The sequence below is a fragment of the Dunckerocampus dactyliophorus genome, chromosome 3 (assembly GCF_027744805.1).
Source record: "Dunckerocampus dactyliophorus isolate RoL2022-P2 chromosome 3, RoL_Ddac_1.1, whole genome shotgun sequence".
Taxonomy (NCBI): domain Eukaryota; kingdom Metazoa; phylum Chordata; class Actinopteri; order Syngnathiformes; family Syngnathidae; genus Dunckerocampus; species Dunckerocampus dactyliophorus.
In genome coordinates, this window is record NC_072821.1 from 15751730 (window position 1) to 15770357 (window position 18628).

General features: G+C 40.6%; 1 protein-coding gene across 16 annotated transcripts in view; it reads right to left on the bottom strand.

Annotated features, from left to right (window-relative positions):
* plekha7b (pleckstrin homology domain containing, family A member 7b) overlaps positions 1–18628 on the bottom strand; it is an 87698-nt gene that overhangs the window by 17547 nt on the left and 51523 nt on the right. For 8 of the 16 annotated variants that reach the window (XR_008569736.1, XR_008569737.1, XM_054769685.1 and 5 more), the window contains 6 exons: positions 10341–10519; positions 6960–7361; positions 6213–6753; positions 3156–3239; positions 1444–1578; positions 806–859 (listed from right to left, as the gene is read on the bottom strand). Coding sequence is in view for 14 of the 16 variants with exons in the window: in XM_054769685.1 (XP_054625660.1) it covers positions 806–859; positions 1444–1578; positions 3156–3239; positions 6213–6753; positions 6960–7361; positions 10341–10519 (1395 nt within the window). In the remaining 2 variants the exon portion in view is untranslated. Of the gene's footprint in view, positions 1–805; positions 860–1443; positions 1579–3155; positions 3240–6212; positions 6754–6959; positions 7362–10340; positions 10520–12998; positions 14198–18628 lie in introns of those variants that run through there. The other 8 variants (XM_054769691.1, XM_054769688.1, XM_054769695.1 and 5 more) reach the window with 7 other exon arrangements.

Genomic DNA, 18628 nt, shown 5'->3' on the forward strand with positions numbered 1-18628 from the left:
GTTTTTTTTAGAAAAAAAAAACTAAAGTTATGAGAATAAAGTCATATTTTTAAGGAAAAAGTTGCACAATTATTAGGACAATGTAATGTTATGAGAACAAAGTTTTTTGTTTTTTTTTTAAAAGTGTAAAACTGAAGGAGAAAATATAGTAAAGTTAGTACATTTTTCTTTGTGTTTTACCAAAACATTATAACATAATGGGGGGTTGTAAAGTAGAGGGAATCAAGGTTTTTTTTTTAGTTTAGTAATATTACCAATGTAAAATCATATTTTTCTAGAAAAGAGTAATTATAAGAAAAAAGTTTAAGTTTATTGTATTATTATGGGAAAAAAGCTGTGCATGTATAAAAACGCAATTCACTTCACAGGTATACATTTATGATCGTAATATCACTGCTTTATTTTCTTAATATATTTCTTTAAACTTAAAAAAAATAAATAAATGGACAATAGGTGTAACAATAGGAGGTTTTTTTCCTCTGGGAATATTACAGTTCTATTCATATTTATATTGTGCTTCTTTTTTAAATGTATTATTATTACTATTATTACATGAGCCCAAAGTGTCACCAAAGTCATATGCTGATGAAGAAAATACAGAAGCCAATTACTATATTTCAACACATGGATGTATCAAACAGTCAAATGACACATACAAAATGACAAGCATGCGGTTTTAATTGAAAGGAGACATTAAAAAGCACAGCCGAGGGGGTCGGGGTGAGGAGGAAGATGTTGGAGAAAAGGAAGGTGTAGAGGACAAAAAAAAAAAGGATAGCGTGACATTGACTTTGCTGGGGCCCACCTTCAGATCTAGATACTCCAGGTCCTTCTTCAGTTGTATGTAAGTATCATCAGCCTTTAAATGAGCAGTGAAGAGATAAATCACTTAAAATGAAGCTGCAAAGGATTATGGGCTACCAGAGAACAACTTTCATTGCCCTCAATTACAGTTCACTTGTACGTTTTTATCTTTGGTAACATCAAAGCCAAAAATGTAATCAAGTATGTTGTATCTGAGGACTGAGCAGCACTGCGTGGTGGTGGATGACCACATGTTCTAGGCGGAGGGTGGAGTTGCCTTTAATGAGCACCGCTGCAGCTTCAGTCTCTCTTAAGCAAAGACGGCGGAATGATGGCTGCTTCAAAATGACAAATGCAGGCATGAAGGTACTCAAGTTAAATGTAGGTACAGCCAACAAGCAACATGCTTTGAATGTCTGATCCTTACTAGTGTGTTTTCAGTGTACACACTCTCCTGCAATGAAGCCCATGCTAAAGTTGTTGAGTTAAGCAAGGCGACAAGACTGCACAGTCTATGATGACAGGCAGGGAATGGTCAGGATTGGCTGAGTGTGGATAAAAGGGCGGGTGGTAGGTCATTGTGCGACAACGGGGGCTGCAAAATGCAGTCGAGGAGGTTGAGTAAGGGCCCCTGCTGACCTGCATGCTGGGGCCTAGGAGGCCGTTGTGCTGCTGATGCTGCAGATGAGCGAACACATCACTGGGACTTTGCACACCAGCCATCTTGGCCTGGTGCCTCCGAAGCTGAATGAGGAGCAGGGTCAGCTCCTCTGGCTGTAGCCAGGCCCAGGTTTAGAACACAGAAGTATGAGTTACTAGTGACTAAAACATTTGAGCAGAACTGTGATTGAGCTGCTGAAATAGCCCATAGGTGGACATAAAGTAAGCTAAAGCTGCTCTGTGGACAGGTAGAAGATGGTGATTTATTGGGCTATTGAACTGATGACCTCAGGAGAAACATTCAGTCGGATATAAATATGAAACTACCTTTAACGTTGTCAGTAAAAATCCATCAAGTTGCAGCAGAACACAAACCTTTAACCTGTGAGACTGATTAAATCAACTGTCTTGGAGAATAGTGGAACTAAAGGCGAACATATATCATTTCAGGAAAGTGGTCAACCTTGGATTAGGTCAGATTTTGAAACATTCTGTCCCATAGGAAATAAAGCTGCTGCCATCATAAAAGCTGTATTTCTTCTTTATTTCTGTTGATATGAAACACAGCTGTATAGGCAGTGTTTAAAGTAACATTTTAACATTCAGAACTACACGAGAACCTAGTATTTTTCTATTTGCGTCGAAAATGTGTGCAAATATTTTGCTTTGGTTCGTGTACATTTGCTGGTACAATGTGGCATACATCTTGTCATGTTATAAATACACTGCATGAGTCCAACTGTGTTAGTATATTTTTATCACAAAATATCTGTGTTAGCAGCCTGAGGCTGTTAGCATGCTTTGAACCGGAAACCGGAACCCGGTGTCACCCAGCTCCGTCGCCCGTCTACGTCATCAGGGGTTCACGCTGTAGTTCTTTGCTAACTAACACAGTTAGGCCACAGGTCTCTTCTTTTTTTATTGATCACGGCTGCAAAATAACCCACAATGGAGCCAAAGTTGCAAGTGCCGGCATTTGATAAAGACGATGAGAAACACCGAATTCAATAAATAACTCAAAGCAAAACATGAATGCGGTGTCCGTGTTGATCTCACTGCCGTGTCGCCAGAATCATGCCAGAAGGTAAAAGTGGTACAAATGTTCTTTTGCCGCTTTCATTCATCATTTATATCCATTTCTGAGGGTTTTCTGCATGGAAAATTATAATTGTGAAACTATAAAAAATTGTGTTGTGTGACATTCTGGAATGAATTAACTGGATTTACATGATTTCTTAGGAGAAAAATAGATTCGGCCAAAGTATGTTTCGGTTTGAGTCAAACCTTCATAATCTGATCTTTGTTCACGAGCAACGACTCATATGGTGGAGTTTTAAGTAATGTTTTTCTTGACTTAACACATTTTTTAGGACAAAGCGTAACATAAAAGCCAAGACCTAATGCTTTGATGCTGACTGAACTAAGGTCTTGTGTCACGCAAGAAGGGCGGTCCTGAACTTTTTGTCTTTTTGCCTTTTTGTCAAATTACGTGTTGTGCGAACCTTGTTGTTCCACAGTATAATCCGTCCCTCACCAGCCATTTTCAGTTTGGGGAATCCCACATTAATGTTAGTTAATGAATAACACCATGTTCTACCTGAGCTCCTATTAAAAACTACCAACAGATTTCATGTCATTTATTTTTCTCATCAAAATGTGGAAGAATATGGTGTAACAGAAGAGCTTCCTACCGTTTTGCCATGCAGGCTGGGTGCACTGACAGTGTGTGTGATGTATCCCATAGATGGCATGGACCTTCTCTCTATCTGGGAGGTCTGTGCAGAAAGCAAGTGCACCAACATGTTAACCATAGTTCATCGAGTGTTAAATCAAACAGAATGTCTAATTCACTCCCAGGAACAAGCACATCACACTGAATCAAAGTTCATAACATCGCCTCCGAACAAGTCTGCAAACAAATATGACTACACAGCACATTTCTTTTTCTTTTCCATCCATCCTCTATTGGAAACAAGGTGCGCCCCTGAGTTTGTGACGCTACAGGGCTTGGAAAAATTTGACACTTTTGCTGAACACACAGAATTAGTGAAAAAGCAGGCCTACTATAGCCAACCTTAAAAGGACACAAACAACAAGAGATTTAATTAACTCCACATAAATTAGAGCGAAAACCTGCTTTCTTAAAATAACATTTGTTTGCTAGCAGCAAGAGCAGCACTGTAAGCCATTCCCTCAGAGATTCCCAAGCCACTATTTTTTGCTGTATAATAGGTTTTTTATTTAAATGCGAGATCAGAAGAAAGAGACCGCTGCTGATGTTTGAGATACACTAGAGATGTTTATAGGGTGCTCACAAGCCCTGGGCACATTGGATTAGATGCTAATAAAACATCTCTCTTAATGATATTCCACAGGGATATACAAACACACACACACACACACACACTAATATTACGAGAGCCTCATCAGCCTTAAAGATGCTGGGCACACCAAAACTAAGTTTGTCTACATCATCTAGTTCTCACAAACATTGCTCCCTCGCATGGTCACTGTGGCTGCCTTTGTTTGAAAATACAGTTTATCCGTATTATAATTTCATGCACATAATTACACTGTGGGGGAAGATCATGTGTGATGCTTTATATGAGGAGTCAAATGCGAGGCCTGTGTATGTATACGAGTGTTGGCCAATGTGGTTCTGGTTTGGCAAGGAGATGCTGCATGAGGGTGTGGCAGGGCGTGGATGACACTCGCTCTTCTGCGGCGGTGTCTGTATGCAATAACGCAGTACAGGCTCAAACCACCTGTGGAGCGGGTGTGGACTGTTACTCTAGGAATGAAACATAAAGCATTATATAGGCATGAGGCCTTTATTTTAGAGGGGCGACTCCCTCTCACTGCAGGTGGCCCTCGGGTTATGTATGAGTTCCGTCCTGGTGATTTAAGTAGAGTTTTGGAATAAGTTATAAATTATAGCTAAATTAACTTCTACGTCACTCACACTGTACACGTAACACATGAACTACATAAAATACATTAATTAATCACTAAATACATTAATTCAATGAAAGTTATAAAAAAATAAACGCAAAGGAAGAGCAACCTTTCATCTCAATAATAAGACCACTACGCTTCAAAATTATTACAGTTGCTTTGACGGGATCATCGACTTGGCTGTTATGTGTACAATAATGTTAAAGAGTTTTGTGATTTCCAATTTTCTGTGAACGTGGCATGAGTCCTGACTCTGTGCGTGTGTGTGTGTGTGTGTGTGGGTGCAGGAGGAGGATTACTGTCTGCAGAGAGGACAGTTGAGTTTGCTGATGTTGTTTTGGCGTGGTTCTGCCAACAGTAGCCTTTTGGTTTTGAGGCTGTTGATCGACCACCTCCTCATCATCTTACACGTTACAATATGATTGTTATCCTTAATGATGGCGGCGATAGGCAAGCGATTGAGACCAGTGTGGCCGATATTGAGCACATAGTGTATTCTTCCGGAGCGCACCACACTGTAACCGTTTCTCGAGTGAGTCTTGTGTTTCCGGGACAAAATTAAGTGTTAATTAATTTGTATGTAACCACGAACCGGCATACAATGAAACGGCAATACCCCAAACCCCATCCTGTATATTACAATGTGTCCAATCCACAATAGTAGTAGTAGCAGTGGTAGAACATGTTACTAACTGCTTTTGACTTTTTTGCTTGTATTGTTCAATTGTTTGAATTAGAAATAATTGCTATGCAAAAGACAGAATTGTAGAAAAACTCAGAATAGAAACTGCAAAGTAAAAAATGTAAATGTATAATGCACAATAATCAAAGATAAACATATAAATGGAAAAAAAAACCTGAAATAAAGGATGTCAACTAACCAAGTTATACTGTATATGATTATCTTCTAGTTAATGTACAGTACGAATTTTCAAGTACACTGCCCCCTGTTGGACAACAGGGAAATAGACCAAAACCTGGATTTTGTGTTTTATATCTACTGTACACTATTAAGTATCCTTGCAAGAAGTCCAAAGAAGTTATTATCCATAAATTTTAACAAAATGTAACAAATTATTGAATCCCTCCAATTTGGCAAATGATACATACACGGTGTTTATCATGTTACCTTCTTTCAATAACTACATTTTAAGTTGAAACAGCAACGCTAGAGAGTGCAGTGACTAAACTGACCCTAATAACAGAAAACAACATTTGCCTCTGTGAAATTTAGGGGGTGGATCGGGGTTGGATGAGGACTGTATCATACTCACGGGCTTCAACATTAGGTACACCTGCACGAGCTCTGGAAAGCCAGTGCAAGAGGCGTATAAGTTGGGTATTCATTGAAGAAAATGTTTATAATTGTGGATGTAGTTTGAGAGCTGCTTATGAACAGTTTTGGTTACCTTATGTAGATATATTTGAGGGGGAAAAAACATACAAACACATTAATAAATGTGTTATGCTATCATATTGTATATTATTCGAATATGCAGAATACTGTATTGTTAATACTGAAAGAATGTGAATGTGGCCTCCATGTCACCTCTACCTGTCCACTGCTACATTCAAGAAACATTACAGATAGAGGTATAGTTTCTGTTCTTCCACTTACAGTACTAACCCACATCATTCTTAGGCAACTATTGATTCATTTTCTATGGCGAAAAGGGTGCAGGTATCTACAGTAATCTGAAAAAGAAAAGTAGTACCAACTCAGTGACAAGCCATTGTGCCCGTACAGGTAAACTATCGTGTCCTAACAATGTTATACATCAAGTGTGTCAAACCTGTGAAAGACGAGTACAAATGCGTCCGGGGGAAGATGCTCCTGTGTTGTCCACACTTGATATATCATCCAGGGGCATGACTGTCCGCCTGCCTGATGGGGTGTGTGGCCTGCGGGGGGACAATGGTTTAAAGGAGGGGGAGACTGATGGTGGGACCTCACAGGGAGACGGTGGCACAGAGATGGATCGAGGCATCTCCACGGTGACGGTGAAAGATGAGGAGTCAGTGAATTTGGGTCCTGTGTGGACGGGCGCCGTGGGGCTGCCATGTCGGAACTGCTGCCTCTGCTGCCACTCGTACAGCTGCCACACCATTCCCTCCTTGGTGGCCATGCGCTCGTCAGTGGACATGCGGAAGTGGCTCAGTCGGTCGTGGGCATACTTGTAGTCGCTGGGCAGGTTAAAGGTGGCTGAGGGAGAGTTGCTGCCAGATGGGAGGCGGGGAGACTTTGGTAATGACTGGCAGGAGGCGTCTGCTGTGCTGACTTTCACCTTCAAGGGAGGAGTTCGTCGCGGGAGGTTGTACTCTGCAGAGGGAGCACTGACAGACAAACAAACATGTACTGTACTTACACTATGTAAACAATATGTATACTGTACATACAGTATATTCTGACCCTGAATCAGGTATATTTGCAGGTATTCCTACAAAAGCTTCTATGAGAAATCTGTCCACTAGAGGGCATCAATTAACCTTGCCATATTGCTTGCAGCGTTAATTCAAATTAACTGCAGACTCCCACTGACCTCTTTGGCGGGTCACCTTTCTGAACTTTGACCCAGTGCTCCACCTGGGCCAGTGTATTCTTCCTCTGTGCATGTTTCTCTGTGTCACACCCCCTCTGGTACACCAGGTTTCCGTTCTGTTCCGAAGACAGATGCCCTTGCTGTGTACTCTGATGGCCGTTCCTTTGAGCGGCAGCGTCAACCGAGTTCGGAGAGAGTCTCTCTCGGGGATCTGTAAGCCTGGGCCTTCCTTGGACCTCCAGCACGTACCTCCCCTCATCTCCAGGAGACAGTCTGATACCATCATCACGTAGGTGTTCTCTGTCTGCCCTGAGAAAAGCTTCAGTCTGACAAATGTTCTGGTTGGCATGATTCGTCAGTGGAGGTGTCGGATGTGGGTTCTTATCTGGTCTCTCCATCTCTCTGAAAGGTAAAAAATATATTGACTGGAGTACATTATCTTAACATTACAATTAAGTTACTGCCAACTAAGTTTTAATCCAATTTCAAATATTAGGGCTGTCAAAAATAGCGTGTTCCTGGTGGTAACAAATTTATTTAATTAATTACGTAAAAAAAAAAGGTAGCGTAATTAACACGTACGCAAGCCACACCTCTCTGTTATGACAGCATACGGAGGCACAGTATCCCCACAGAGCCACAAAGTCTGACGCTCTTTTATAACTTTATTCTGACCTGAACACATCAACAGCAGTGCAATTCCAACACCATATATGTTTCTTCCACTCTCGAGCCCTGTGAAATTTGTTACTAAATTCCGTTTTTTCCGTTTTCATTTTTTTTAATTCCATTTTTACTTTTTACACTTATGTATCGCCATAGATTTTGTGTTTTTTGTATCAGTGAATAAAATGACTATAAATAAATAAATAAATGCAAAACCCTTCCATTTATTGATGCAATAATACATCATTGGACAATTTTGCAAACTTTTCATGCCTACAAAATCCTCAACAAATGATCATATCTGAGCTTGTGGTTAAAGAAGACGTAGCGATTGCTCTATTAATGTAATCTATTTTTTATGACACCTTTTATTGCCAATATTAGACAGGATGTGTGCCGTTCTTATTTTGAAGGACGGAAGTGTGGTGAGTGTTGAAAATGTATTTTGACTGTTGTGAGATAGCTAGCTGGGCGCCCCTTGCAGTCGTGGCTGTCGTCCTTATTTCAGAACCCCACTGGCCCGCAAAAACACCTACAAGAAATCCTTTATTCCAGTTGCAGTAACTATCTTAAACAGCGCCCGGTAGCATTGTTGTTCTTGTATTGTAGTATGTTTTTGTTGTGTGTTTTATATTGTACTTCATTGTGAGTGAATTTTTATAAGCCGTGTAGGAAGACAAATTTCTGTTCTATAGAACAGATAATAAAGTTCTATTCTATTCTATTCTATTCTATTCTATTCTATTATATTCTATTCACACACAAGCGCAGGCACAAAGTCTGCGGGATCCTTAAACACCCGGTTACATTACCTAAAACACAACTCATACAGCCTGAGTGGCACACACACAGACGCACTCGCATGCTCTGCTGAACTACGCTAACCCGGCCAGCTTACACTGGCCACTGCTGTACAGTATGTGAGCTCACACTCACGCTGGGCGACAAGTGAATGTTTCTGCGTTTTTTTGCCACCTTAGCCAGTTTTTCAGATTGCGGCCTCAACATATTTAGTTCAGGAGGGAGCTGGTTAGTGTTTGTGAGGACATGCCACTATGAATGAGCGGTCCATATTGTGACATTCACAATTTGGCAATTTCAGCAAGATTGCGCATTAAACAGTAAATTCCGTTTTTATTGGCCAATTCCACGATTTTACCCGCAATTTCGTTACCACAGAAATGATAGGGCCCTACAACTCGCAAACACGTCTCTAGTCCTTTCGTCATCAGAATGACACTTCCTCATTAGCACTAGATGACCGCGAGGTGCATTCATGGACACTCAGAACATTACAACAACGTCTTGATTATGCATGTATGTGTGGTCTAAACAAACACAAAGAAAGAAAAACAATAAAGAGGATATTCTCATCTCTCACTAACACAACTCTGATTGCAATTTGCAAGTAAATATTGCAAGTAGAATTTGCTGCATTTAAGTATACACAGAAATCCCATAAAATACATCTACACTCCAAACATGTGAATTAAACTTAAAAAATGACGTGGTGTCTTTGACCACAACCCCTCATTGCTAATAAGAAGGTTAAAGTGTGATTCAAATGTTCTGCTGTGTTAGGCAAATAGATTTTCACACATTTTAAGTGTCTTTTAGCTTGACTTAAATATTAAGTTCATTTGGAGCTGTTAATACATACAAATATATATAATCCTGTCCTGTCATTTATCTTTCTTTTAATAAAATTCAGTAAAAAATGGCATATTGTAGACATAGTTGAAAATGGTGATTAATCAGGCTTAATTAATTTGAAAACTGTGATTAATCTGATCACAATTTTTTCATCATTTGACAGCCGTATTGAATTTGCAATTTAATTTGGAACGTGGCCACAAAACTTGACATTTTTGCCTGTACTTTTAATAAATTTCAAGTTAAAAATTTAAATTTGGAAGGTTGCTGCAGCTGTAAGTAACCAAGGTTTAAGGGAGGACAAGTACGCTCTTAATTGTGCCATTATCTACTTACAAATAAGAAATTGAGAAAGCACGGAATTCCAAAAAATGGCCAAAGGTTATGGTCGTCTAGGGCCATGTATTAAATAAAAAAAAAATGTTTGTATACCACAATGAAACATTATAAGCTAATTTAAATTTGTTCATAAAGTCAATATTCACAATGTTGCCCCGTCTAGAACGAGTTTTCAATTCAGAAAAAATATGGCTCAATATGAATCTAAGGCACTGTTACTAGTGACTGCAGGGCTAGTGTGTAAGGCACACCACCAGGTGGCGATCTTACACAGGCCATCAAAACTAAGCAGCCTTTGCATTTGCATGCATTTCCACATATATTCATAGAGTATCAGACACAGGGACAGTGCACGTTGTGTCTTGAGCTGTAAAAACAGCCACTGCAGAAGAATAAGGCTCATGTCCAGCTGGCAGAGTCTTTCAGGTCTCATTTGGTCCCAAGCAGATGTGCCTCAGACATTAAAAGTGGCTTTGAACAGATGGCCACAGCCTGACCTCCTATGGAAGAATGCTAAAATAAATCCTCATAAGGCAGGGAAAGGCTCAGTTATAAAATAAAATCATTTGAGTTTGTAGATGTGAGAGGAACTTTTGTTTAAATGGTGTTGTGACACCCAGTTTCTTTTTTATGATATCAATACACCCTGTGCACACAGATTTTCTTCCAGCCAGAAACCAGTCAATAGGAGAAGAGAGGCCTATTCTGTCGGGCAAGACTAACCTCTTAAAGGCCTGAGTGTGCTGCATCAGCGCCGCCTGGTTCATGGCCCGGATCCAGCCATTCATGTCCTCCTGTGTGTCCGCACTGAAGAAATATGTCCGCATCCCGCTGTGTTCTGCCTGCGAGCCAATTACAGAGTTCTTATTGTAAATGTAGGAGCGCATTCCTGTATGGCTCGCCTATCAAAGACAGGGAGAAAGAGCGTAAAGACATATGAGAACTTCAAACAAAAGAAATGACCTACACTCAGCTATGGAGTTAAATAATAATAACAATAGGTCAAAACATCACAATCATGTGAAGAGATCTGCAGAGATCTCTGATAGAAAGCTGCTGCATGGCAAAAGGATTGTGATCTTCTTTGTAAAATAAGCATAATCATGCATGAAGGCACAAGAGGTTCTTATTTTGATGATATAATCCTGATTTGGTCACAGTGGTTCTGCACCTAAAATAAAACACTAAAAACACTGTTCAGCTGAAGACCCAGGACCCAAGCATACTAAAATCATCATGTATTGCCATAATGTTGACATATATTGTTCATGAAGTAATGGCAAAGACAAAGGAGACACTCATTTATTATAACATAGATAAATCCCCACCGTGAGCGTGGAAAACCCTTCTTTAGAGGGAAAAAACTCGTAACAGTATAGTGTAAGATAGAACATTGCCTGAAGCCCTGAACTATAAAAGGATCAATGCAACTGCAAGCTGAACTAGGTGATGTTTTTGAAACACCTCTCACTTGTAATGGGTGCATGTGAGAGGCGCAGCAAAAAAAAAAAAAAAAAAAAAATCTGCAAGCATCTTTTCAGAAAACACAGTGGTGTGGAAAAAGTGCTTGCCCCCTTCCTGATTTCTTTTTTTTTCTCGGATGTTTGTCACACTTAAATGTTTCAGATCATCAAAGAAATGTAACGTAAATATTAGTCAATGACAACACAACCAAACACAAAATGCAGTTTTGAAATGAAACTTTTTATTATTAAGGGAGAAAAAAAATCCAAACCTACATGGTCCTGTGTGAAAAAGTGATTGCCCCCTAAACCTAATAACTGGTCGGGCCACCATTAGCAGCAACAACTGCAACCAAGCGTTTGCGATAACTTGCAATGACACAGCACTGTGGAGGAATTTTGGCTCACTCATCTTTGCAGAATTGTTTTTCAGGGATTTCCAGCGTGAAACCTTCTTTTTAAGGTCATGCCACAACACCTCAAATGGATTCAGGTCAGGACTTTGACTAGGCCACTCCAAAGACTTCATATTGTTTTTCTTCAGCCATTAAGAGGGGGACTGGCTGGTGTGTTTTGGATCATTGTCCTGCTGCAGAACCCAAGTTGGTTTCAGCTAGGGGTCACGAACAGATGGCCGGACATTCTCCTTCAGGATTTTTTGCTAGACAGCAAAATTTATCACAGCAAGTCTTTTTCAGGTCCTATAGCAGCAAAACAGCCCTAGACCATCACACTACCACCGCCATATTTTACTGTTGGTATTATGTTCTTTTTCTGAAATATGCCGTTACTTATACACCAGATGCAATGGGACACACGCATCACAGAGTATTTTTCCCAAAGATCTTGGGCATTATCAAGATGTTTTCTGGCAAAATTGAGACAAGCCTTAATGTTCTTTTTGTTCAGCAGTTGTTTTCGTCTTGGAACTCTGACATGCAGGCCGTTTTTGCCCAGTCATTTTGGTTGGCTGGCCATTCCTGGGAAGGTTCGCCACTGTTCTATGTTTTCGCCATTTGTGGATAAATGCTCTCACTGTGGTTTGCTAACCTTTTCCGGACTGATAGATCTCAATTCATCTCATTTGTGTTTTAACGGTGGTGGAGGGCAATCGTTTTTTTCACACAGGGTCATGTAGGTTTGAATTTTTTTTCTCCCTTAATAATAAAAAGTTTCATTTAAAAATTGCATTTTGTGTTCAGCTGTGTTGTCATTGACTAATATTTACATTTGTTTGATGATGTGACACATTTACGCGTGACAAACATGCAAAAAAATAAGAAACAGGAAGGGGGCAAACATTTTCACACCACTACTACATGGCTACGAGTGTTGATGGAAACAAATAAATAACCAAAAAAAATCAATGAAGGAATGAAGATGTGTCCGAAATGTCTAACCATCTAATCATCATTTCTAACCCATGATGATGATGGGTATACAATGAATGATGAAGAGGATGACAGGGCAAATACCAGAGCCGATGAGAGCATTAACTATTCTTCAGTTGCTCTGCCCACTGCTCAGACATAATTGGTTTAAACACTCTTTGCTCTCAGTTGCAACACAACAATTTTGAAACAAGATTTTAAGGTTGACTCCATGACCATATTTGGTAAACATGCAAACACTGCCACTTTCTGTTACTCCTGCACTGACACTGCACTTTCTGGCTAATCCAATTTCCTTAAGTGCAGATCCAATATGAAATGTGTCACTATCCAAATAAGGCCAATCAATTAGCTAAAAGTGACGGCAACCCAAAGGTCTCTGGCATTGACCATATGCACCGTAGATGCTTAACGACAACACTTAAATGCACATTTAGAAACGCACATCTACACCAGGTAGAATGTGGTGAAGTCACATGGGCTGAGGATGGGGCGGAAATGATGCTGAAGTAAAATCAAATACCTACAGTATTCATGCAAGACAGGAAGCTTGTGTGATTCAGGACGGCCGCTTGCAGAGAAAACAGAACTCACTCCGCCCGCGCGCGCACACACGCACCCGGTCACAATGGAAGGCGATTGACCAACAGGGAATGAGAGAAAGACAGTGAGATGAACAAAAATAACATAGGATCATCAGAGCAGACGATATGAAGACGAACCACAAATGGCTCAGACTGAAAAGGGTACAGGTTACACTAGAAATGCATGGTTGCAGACGCCCACAATGTATCCCAGTGGACATCAACTGGATGTATGCATGCATTCCAATATGCAAGTGGATCAAAGTACAATAACATTGTAGACTTGACCATCAGAAGTCTTTCAGACCACCAACGAAAACAGCAGGAAAATAAGACAAAGCAGCAGCTGTCCTGGCATTAGTCATGTTTAATTTTCTTTGTGTGTGTAGCCTTTCACATTGGTATCACTGATAAGCCAGGAAAATGCTCATGACAACAATAACCTATTACCAAGAGCTCATCCAAAGTAAGGTTTTCTACATATTTTAAATGAACTATGCTTCAATTATTAAGATTATGTTTACTTCCATGTCATCACTGCCCGGTGCTGCCACTCGTGGAGTTGATTGCATGTATTTTGGCCGTGTGTGCATGCAGGTTGGTTTAGGTAATATAAGTAGCAGTAATATTGATATGAAAGTATTTGGATCATTTGAAAATACATGTAAATCAAAAAAACATTAAAATATTTTTTTTTATTATTAGGCCTGAGTTGTAGCATGTATCCAGTACACTCCTGCAAAATTTTAAGACCAGTTGAAAAATCACAAGAATTTACATTTTGCATTGTAGGCTCTTCAGAAGGTCCTAAGTAGAGCTTCAAAATGCAAATCCAAGAAATGGGAGTGAGACAAAAATCTTTTTGAGAAAACAATTTATTGCAAAAAAACATTAAACAGAAATATGCTGCTTAGAGGCCTTGCTTATGCTGCTCAACAGTCCGACCACAAACAGGTGGTGTGCCATTTTGCCTTTGCCATCAAGAAGTCATGACAGAAAATGATAGCGAATCTACATTTTTGCCAATATTTTGGCTTTTAAAGGCTTTGGTCTTAAACTTTTGATGAGCTATGAACAGCCTATTTCACTTTAATGCTAGTTTGCAATAAATTGCTTACACAAAATTTGTTTTGCCTCACTCCCATTTCTTCTTTTTGCATTTTGAAGCTCTACTTGGAACCTCCTTAAGATCCCAAAAATGTAAATGAAAAATGTAAATTCTTGCAATTTTTCAACTGGTCTTAACAGTTTGATCCGGAGTGTAACTGTACAAGAACTTATTTTTTGTCAAGAAACGATGCAATAGAGATGCTCGGTATTGGCTGTCTTATCAATATCCGATATACCGATATTGTCCAGCATTTCATTACTGATACCAATATCAGCCGATAACGATATTGGCAGCAGCCCTTCCCTCAAACTCATGTTGTGCAATGAACACATTCTGATTCTTCTACTGTGATGCCACTGGATACAATTCACCAAGAAACACTGTTTGTGCAAAATATGACAAATACTGCAATATGCACGTCAACACTAAAATGTAAAATATAATTCATGACCAATGGTCAACTAAAATAACGTGTTCCCCTCCTATCAACAAGTAGTCTTAATAAATTCACAAATACAAATACAATTAGATAATGCTCACAATAACATCATTTGGAAATGTTTCAATGCGGCACACACATCCATATAAGGACAAAGTGAAGTGCAAAGTATGAATCTCTGGACGAATACAATCGGTGACATTATAAACTCGGCTCATGAAGCACTGCTCCTTAGTTTACTCATTTTGCTGCAGGTATACTGGCTGTGTGTGAAGAGTGATTCTTCATGAGGTGTGATATAGATTAAATGCATTAATGAAAGATGTCTTACTTCCCCCTTGTAGTGCTCTACAGTCTTAGCAAACTGCATATTTACAATCCCAAGGCATTCCAGACCTGTTGCTGTGTTGAGCATGACGTCATCACTTGTGCAGCGATAACATTATGAGCCAAAAAAATGACAAAATGACACTGATATGAACCAATATCTCATTTTTATGCCAATATCGACATCCCTACTGGGCAGCGATCGAAGTTTATCAGAATATGTATCATAGGCACTGATACAAGGTGACACAAGCTCTTTTCACCCCACTTTACATATAATCCATGACTAATTGCGAGGCGAGACTCTGCAGGGATAGGAAGCAGGAAGCGTAATCTATCATGTTAAAGGGCACAGGAACAGGAGACACACATCAGACTCATACGGGAAGTTTACTCACACACACACACACAGGTACATACAGTATTGAAATCCATCCATCCATCCATCCATCCATCCATCCATCCATCCATCCATCCATCTTCTTCCGCTTGTCTGAGATTGGGTCGTGGGGACATCAATTTAATCAGGGAAGCCTAGACTTCCCTCTCCCTGGCTACTTCGTCCAGCTCCGACCGAAGTCCTTCTCCATGGCTTTTCCCAAGTCCTCCCATGTCCGAGTTTTTGCCTCAGCAACCGCCAGAGCCGCAGACCGCTTGGCCTTCCAGTACCTGTCAGCTTTCACTGGAGTCCTACGGGCTAAAAAGGCCCAATAGGACTCCTTCTTCAGCTCCACCAACGGGTTCTGGGATTACCGCCACGACAGGCACCGACCATCTTACGGCCACAACTCCAATCAGCCGCCTGATCGGAGGCACGGAACATGGCCCACACTCTGACTCAATGTCCTCCACCTCCCTCGGAACATGGTCAAAGCTCTCCCGGAGGTGGGAGTTGAAACGCCTTCTGACAGGGGCCAGACGTTCCCATCAGACCCTGCGTTTGACAATACGTTTGGGCCTGCCAGGTCTTACCGGCATCATCCCCCACCATCGGAGCCAACTCACCACCAGGTGGTGATCAGTTAACAGCTCCGCCCCTCTTTCCACCCAATTTTCCAAAACATGTGGCCGCAAGTCTGACGACACAACTACGAAGTCAATCATCAAACTGCGGCCCAGGGTGTCCTGGTGCCAAGTGCACATGTGGACACCCTTATGCTTGAACATGGTGTTCGTTATGGACTATCTGTGATGAGCACAGAAGTCCAATAACAAAACACTGCTCAGGTCTCACTGTCGCTGCCAACATAAACGTTGAAGTCCCCCAGCAGAACAAAGAAATCCCCTAAGGGAGAACTCTCCAGAACTCCTTCTGTAAGGACTTCAAAAAGACTTCTTAACTGCTGTTCAGTCAGGACCCGTACCCCCATTTGAAGTCGAAAGGAAACTACCCTCTCGTTCACCGGGTTAAACTACAACCTACAGGCCCTGAGCCGGGGGGCAACTAGAATTGCCACCCCTGCCCGTCGCCTCTCACTGCTGGCAAGGCCAGAGTGCAATAAAGTCCAGCCCCTCTCAAGAGGACTGGTTCCAGAGCCCTTGCTGTTCGTCGAGGTGAGTCTGACAATATCTAACCAGAACTTCTTCACCTCGCGCATCAGCTCAGGCTCCTTCTGAGCTAGCTTCTGCAGCCGAGGATTGTACTGCCAAGGTTCCCACCTTTGGCCGCGACCAGATCGCTCTGTACCCGACCCCTTTGGCCCCTCCCAAGACTAGTGAGCTTATGGGAGGGGGGACCCATGTTACCTCTTCGGGCTATGCCCGGCCGGTCCCATGTATGCAGGCCCCGGGGGCCCCAGTGAGGGCAAGGGTAATCTAGGTCCAACATTATTTCTCTGTATTAAAATCCAAAGAACAAAAAAAGTCAAAGTACAAACAGCATGGAGGATGAGCTGTAGAGCTCCATCTAATATTGAGACGCTATGTGTCATTGCAAAGATGTTTGTTTTCTCAGAGAGGCTACGGTAAATAACACTGTCAATGTAACCAAAATTAATCAATCCTTTTACAGCAGTCAGGAAACTTACACTTAAAATGTATCCGAGACAAATACTAAAATTAAGTTGACTACTGTTGTTTTATTATTAATGCAAGTATGTGGCGTTCTGATTCACTGAATGTTTTTGCACTTTTTGCACTTTTTGCACTTTTTCAACAATAAGACAGCACGGTTGCATCATCAATGAAAATAAAAAACAATTGCTTCTTCTCTTGGCCGCCCATCGCTGAATAAGATGGGACCATAGGAGAGTCTGCTGTGCTTGAAGTGCATATGCTAATTCATGAAGGAATGCTGTCTGGAATACGTAAAGCTTCCGCTGCAGCAGAGGCAACCATCACTGAGGGTTATTAAAAAAAAAGGTTAACGACCCAAGGCCGACCATCTGGAAGGCCGCCTCAGAGCTCATTCACTGGTGTGCTAGCAAAATATTTCTTCTTCCACAATGTAAACATACTGTAGGGTGTAGAACGGACTGACTGCTTGACTTTTTTGGCATTCAAAGCAATGTAAATCAATACAACTTTTTTATAGATGCATTAAACAGAGCCAAACTTCTTAAACACATGATGTCTGATTCTGTTGCATATTTTGTGGCACCCCTAAGGTGGAAAATAATCCCTTCTGGGATGCTGGTCGACCTCCAATGTGTCTGTCAATAAAGTGTAAAAGGAAGCTAACCAATGTTAATATTAAGAAAAACAATAAAATACTCAAATATTAATTTAAATGGAAACAAGTATCACTACTGTGAAAGTATGCTTACTTCACACACATTCATCGATAGAAGTATTTCAGAAAAAACATAAAAAGCCAAAGAAAAAGTAAAACACTTGCTGAACAGATGTAACTAAGGTACAGTGAGTTGTCGTGGAGCATTATACGTTATGGCCATCCAAAGAAAAAGCAAAACATAAGCAAACAATGAACTATTTAATACCTGTTAACGATAAACCGATGCGACCGGATATCCGGTTTGTTGAAGGAACGATTCTGATTAGCCGGTGGAAGCCTCCTGTATTGATAATAACCAGCCATACATTTGGCTGAAGACGGGAATGAGTGTAAATAGTAGCAGGCTTGCTACCTAGCTAACCGTTAGCCGGCCACCAGTTTGGCCACTAGCTAGCCGCTAGCTAACGTGCTTGAAACTATTTACGAGTCACCACTCCAAGTCACTAGACTACTAGTCACCGCCTAGCTAATCACCGCCAAAGATTTTCAACACTCCCCCCCATTATTATTGTATTATTATGTTATTATCATTATTGTTAGGACATTTTGGGTATGGGATTGATCAAAGAAGAAGATGTTCCTTGATCTGTGTCTAAACAATATAAACATTCTGTTGACTTTATTTTTGCCAGTGCCTGACAGCATGCTTGGGGATCAGAAAATACTGTAAGAATGCCACTTTCATAAAATCGTCATCTTTATTTTATAATGTAAGATTATGTCTACATCAACAAACATTAACCGTAGAATCACTGCATCAAATTGTATCGAATCGTTCTGTTTTGAAAATATATTGTTTTCCCAATCGTATCGTAACTTGTGTATCTCGATTCAAATCGAATCATCTATCACAAAAAGATTCACTTCCCTACCTGCTAAGCTGTCTCACGAGAGTCTGCTGACTAACTTGAAGCGTTTGCACAACTTTAGAAGTATATTTTTTGATCAAGTTTGTCCAAAAT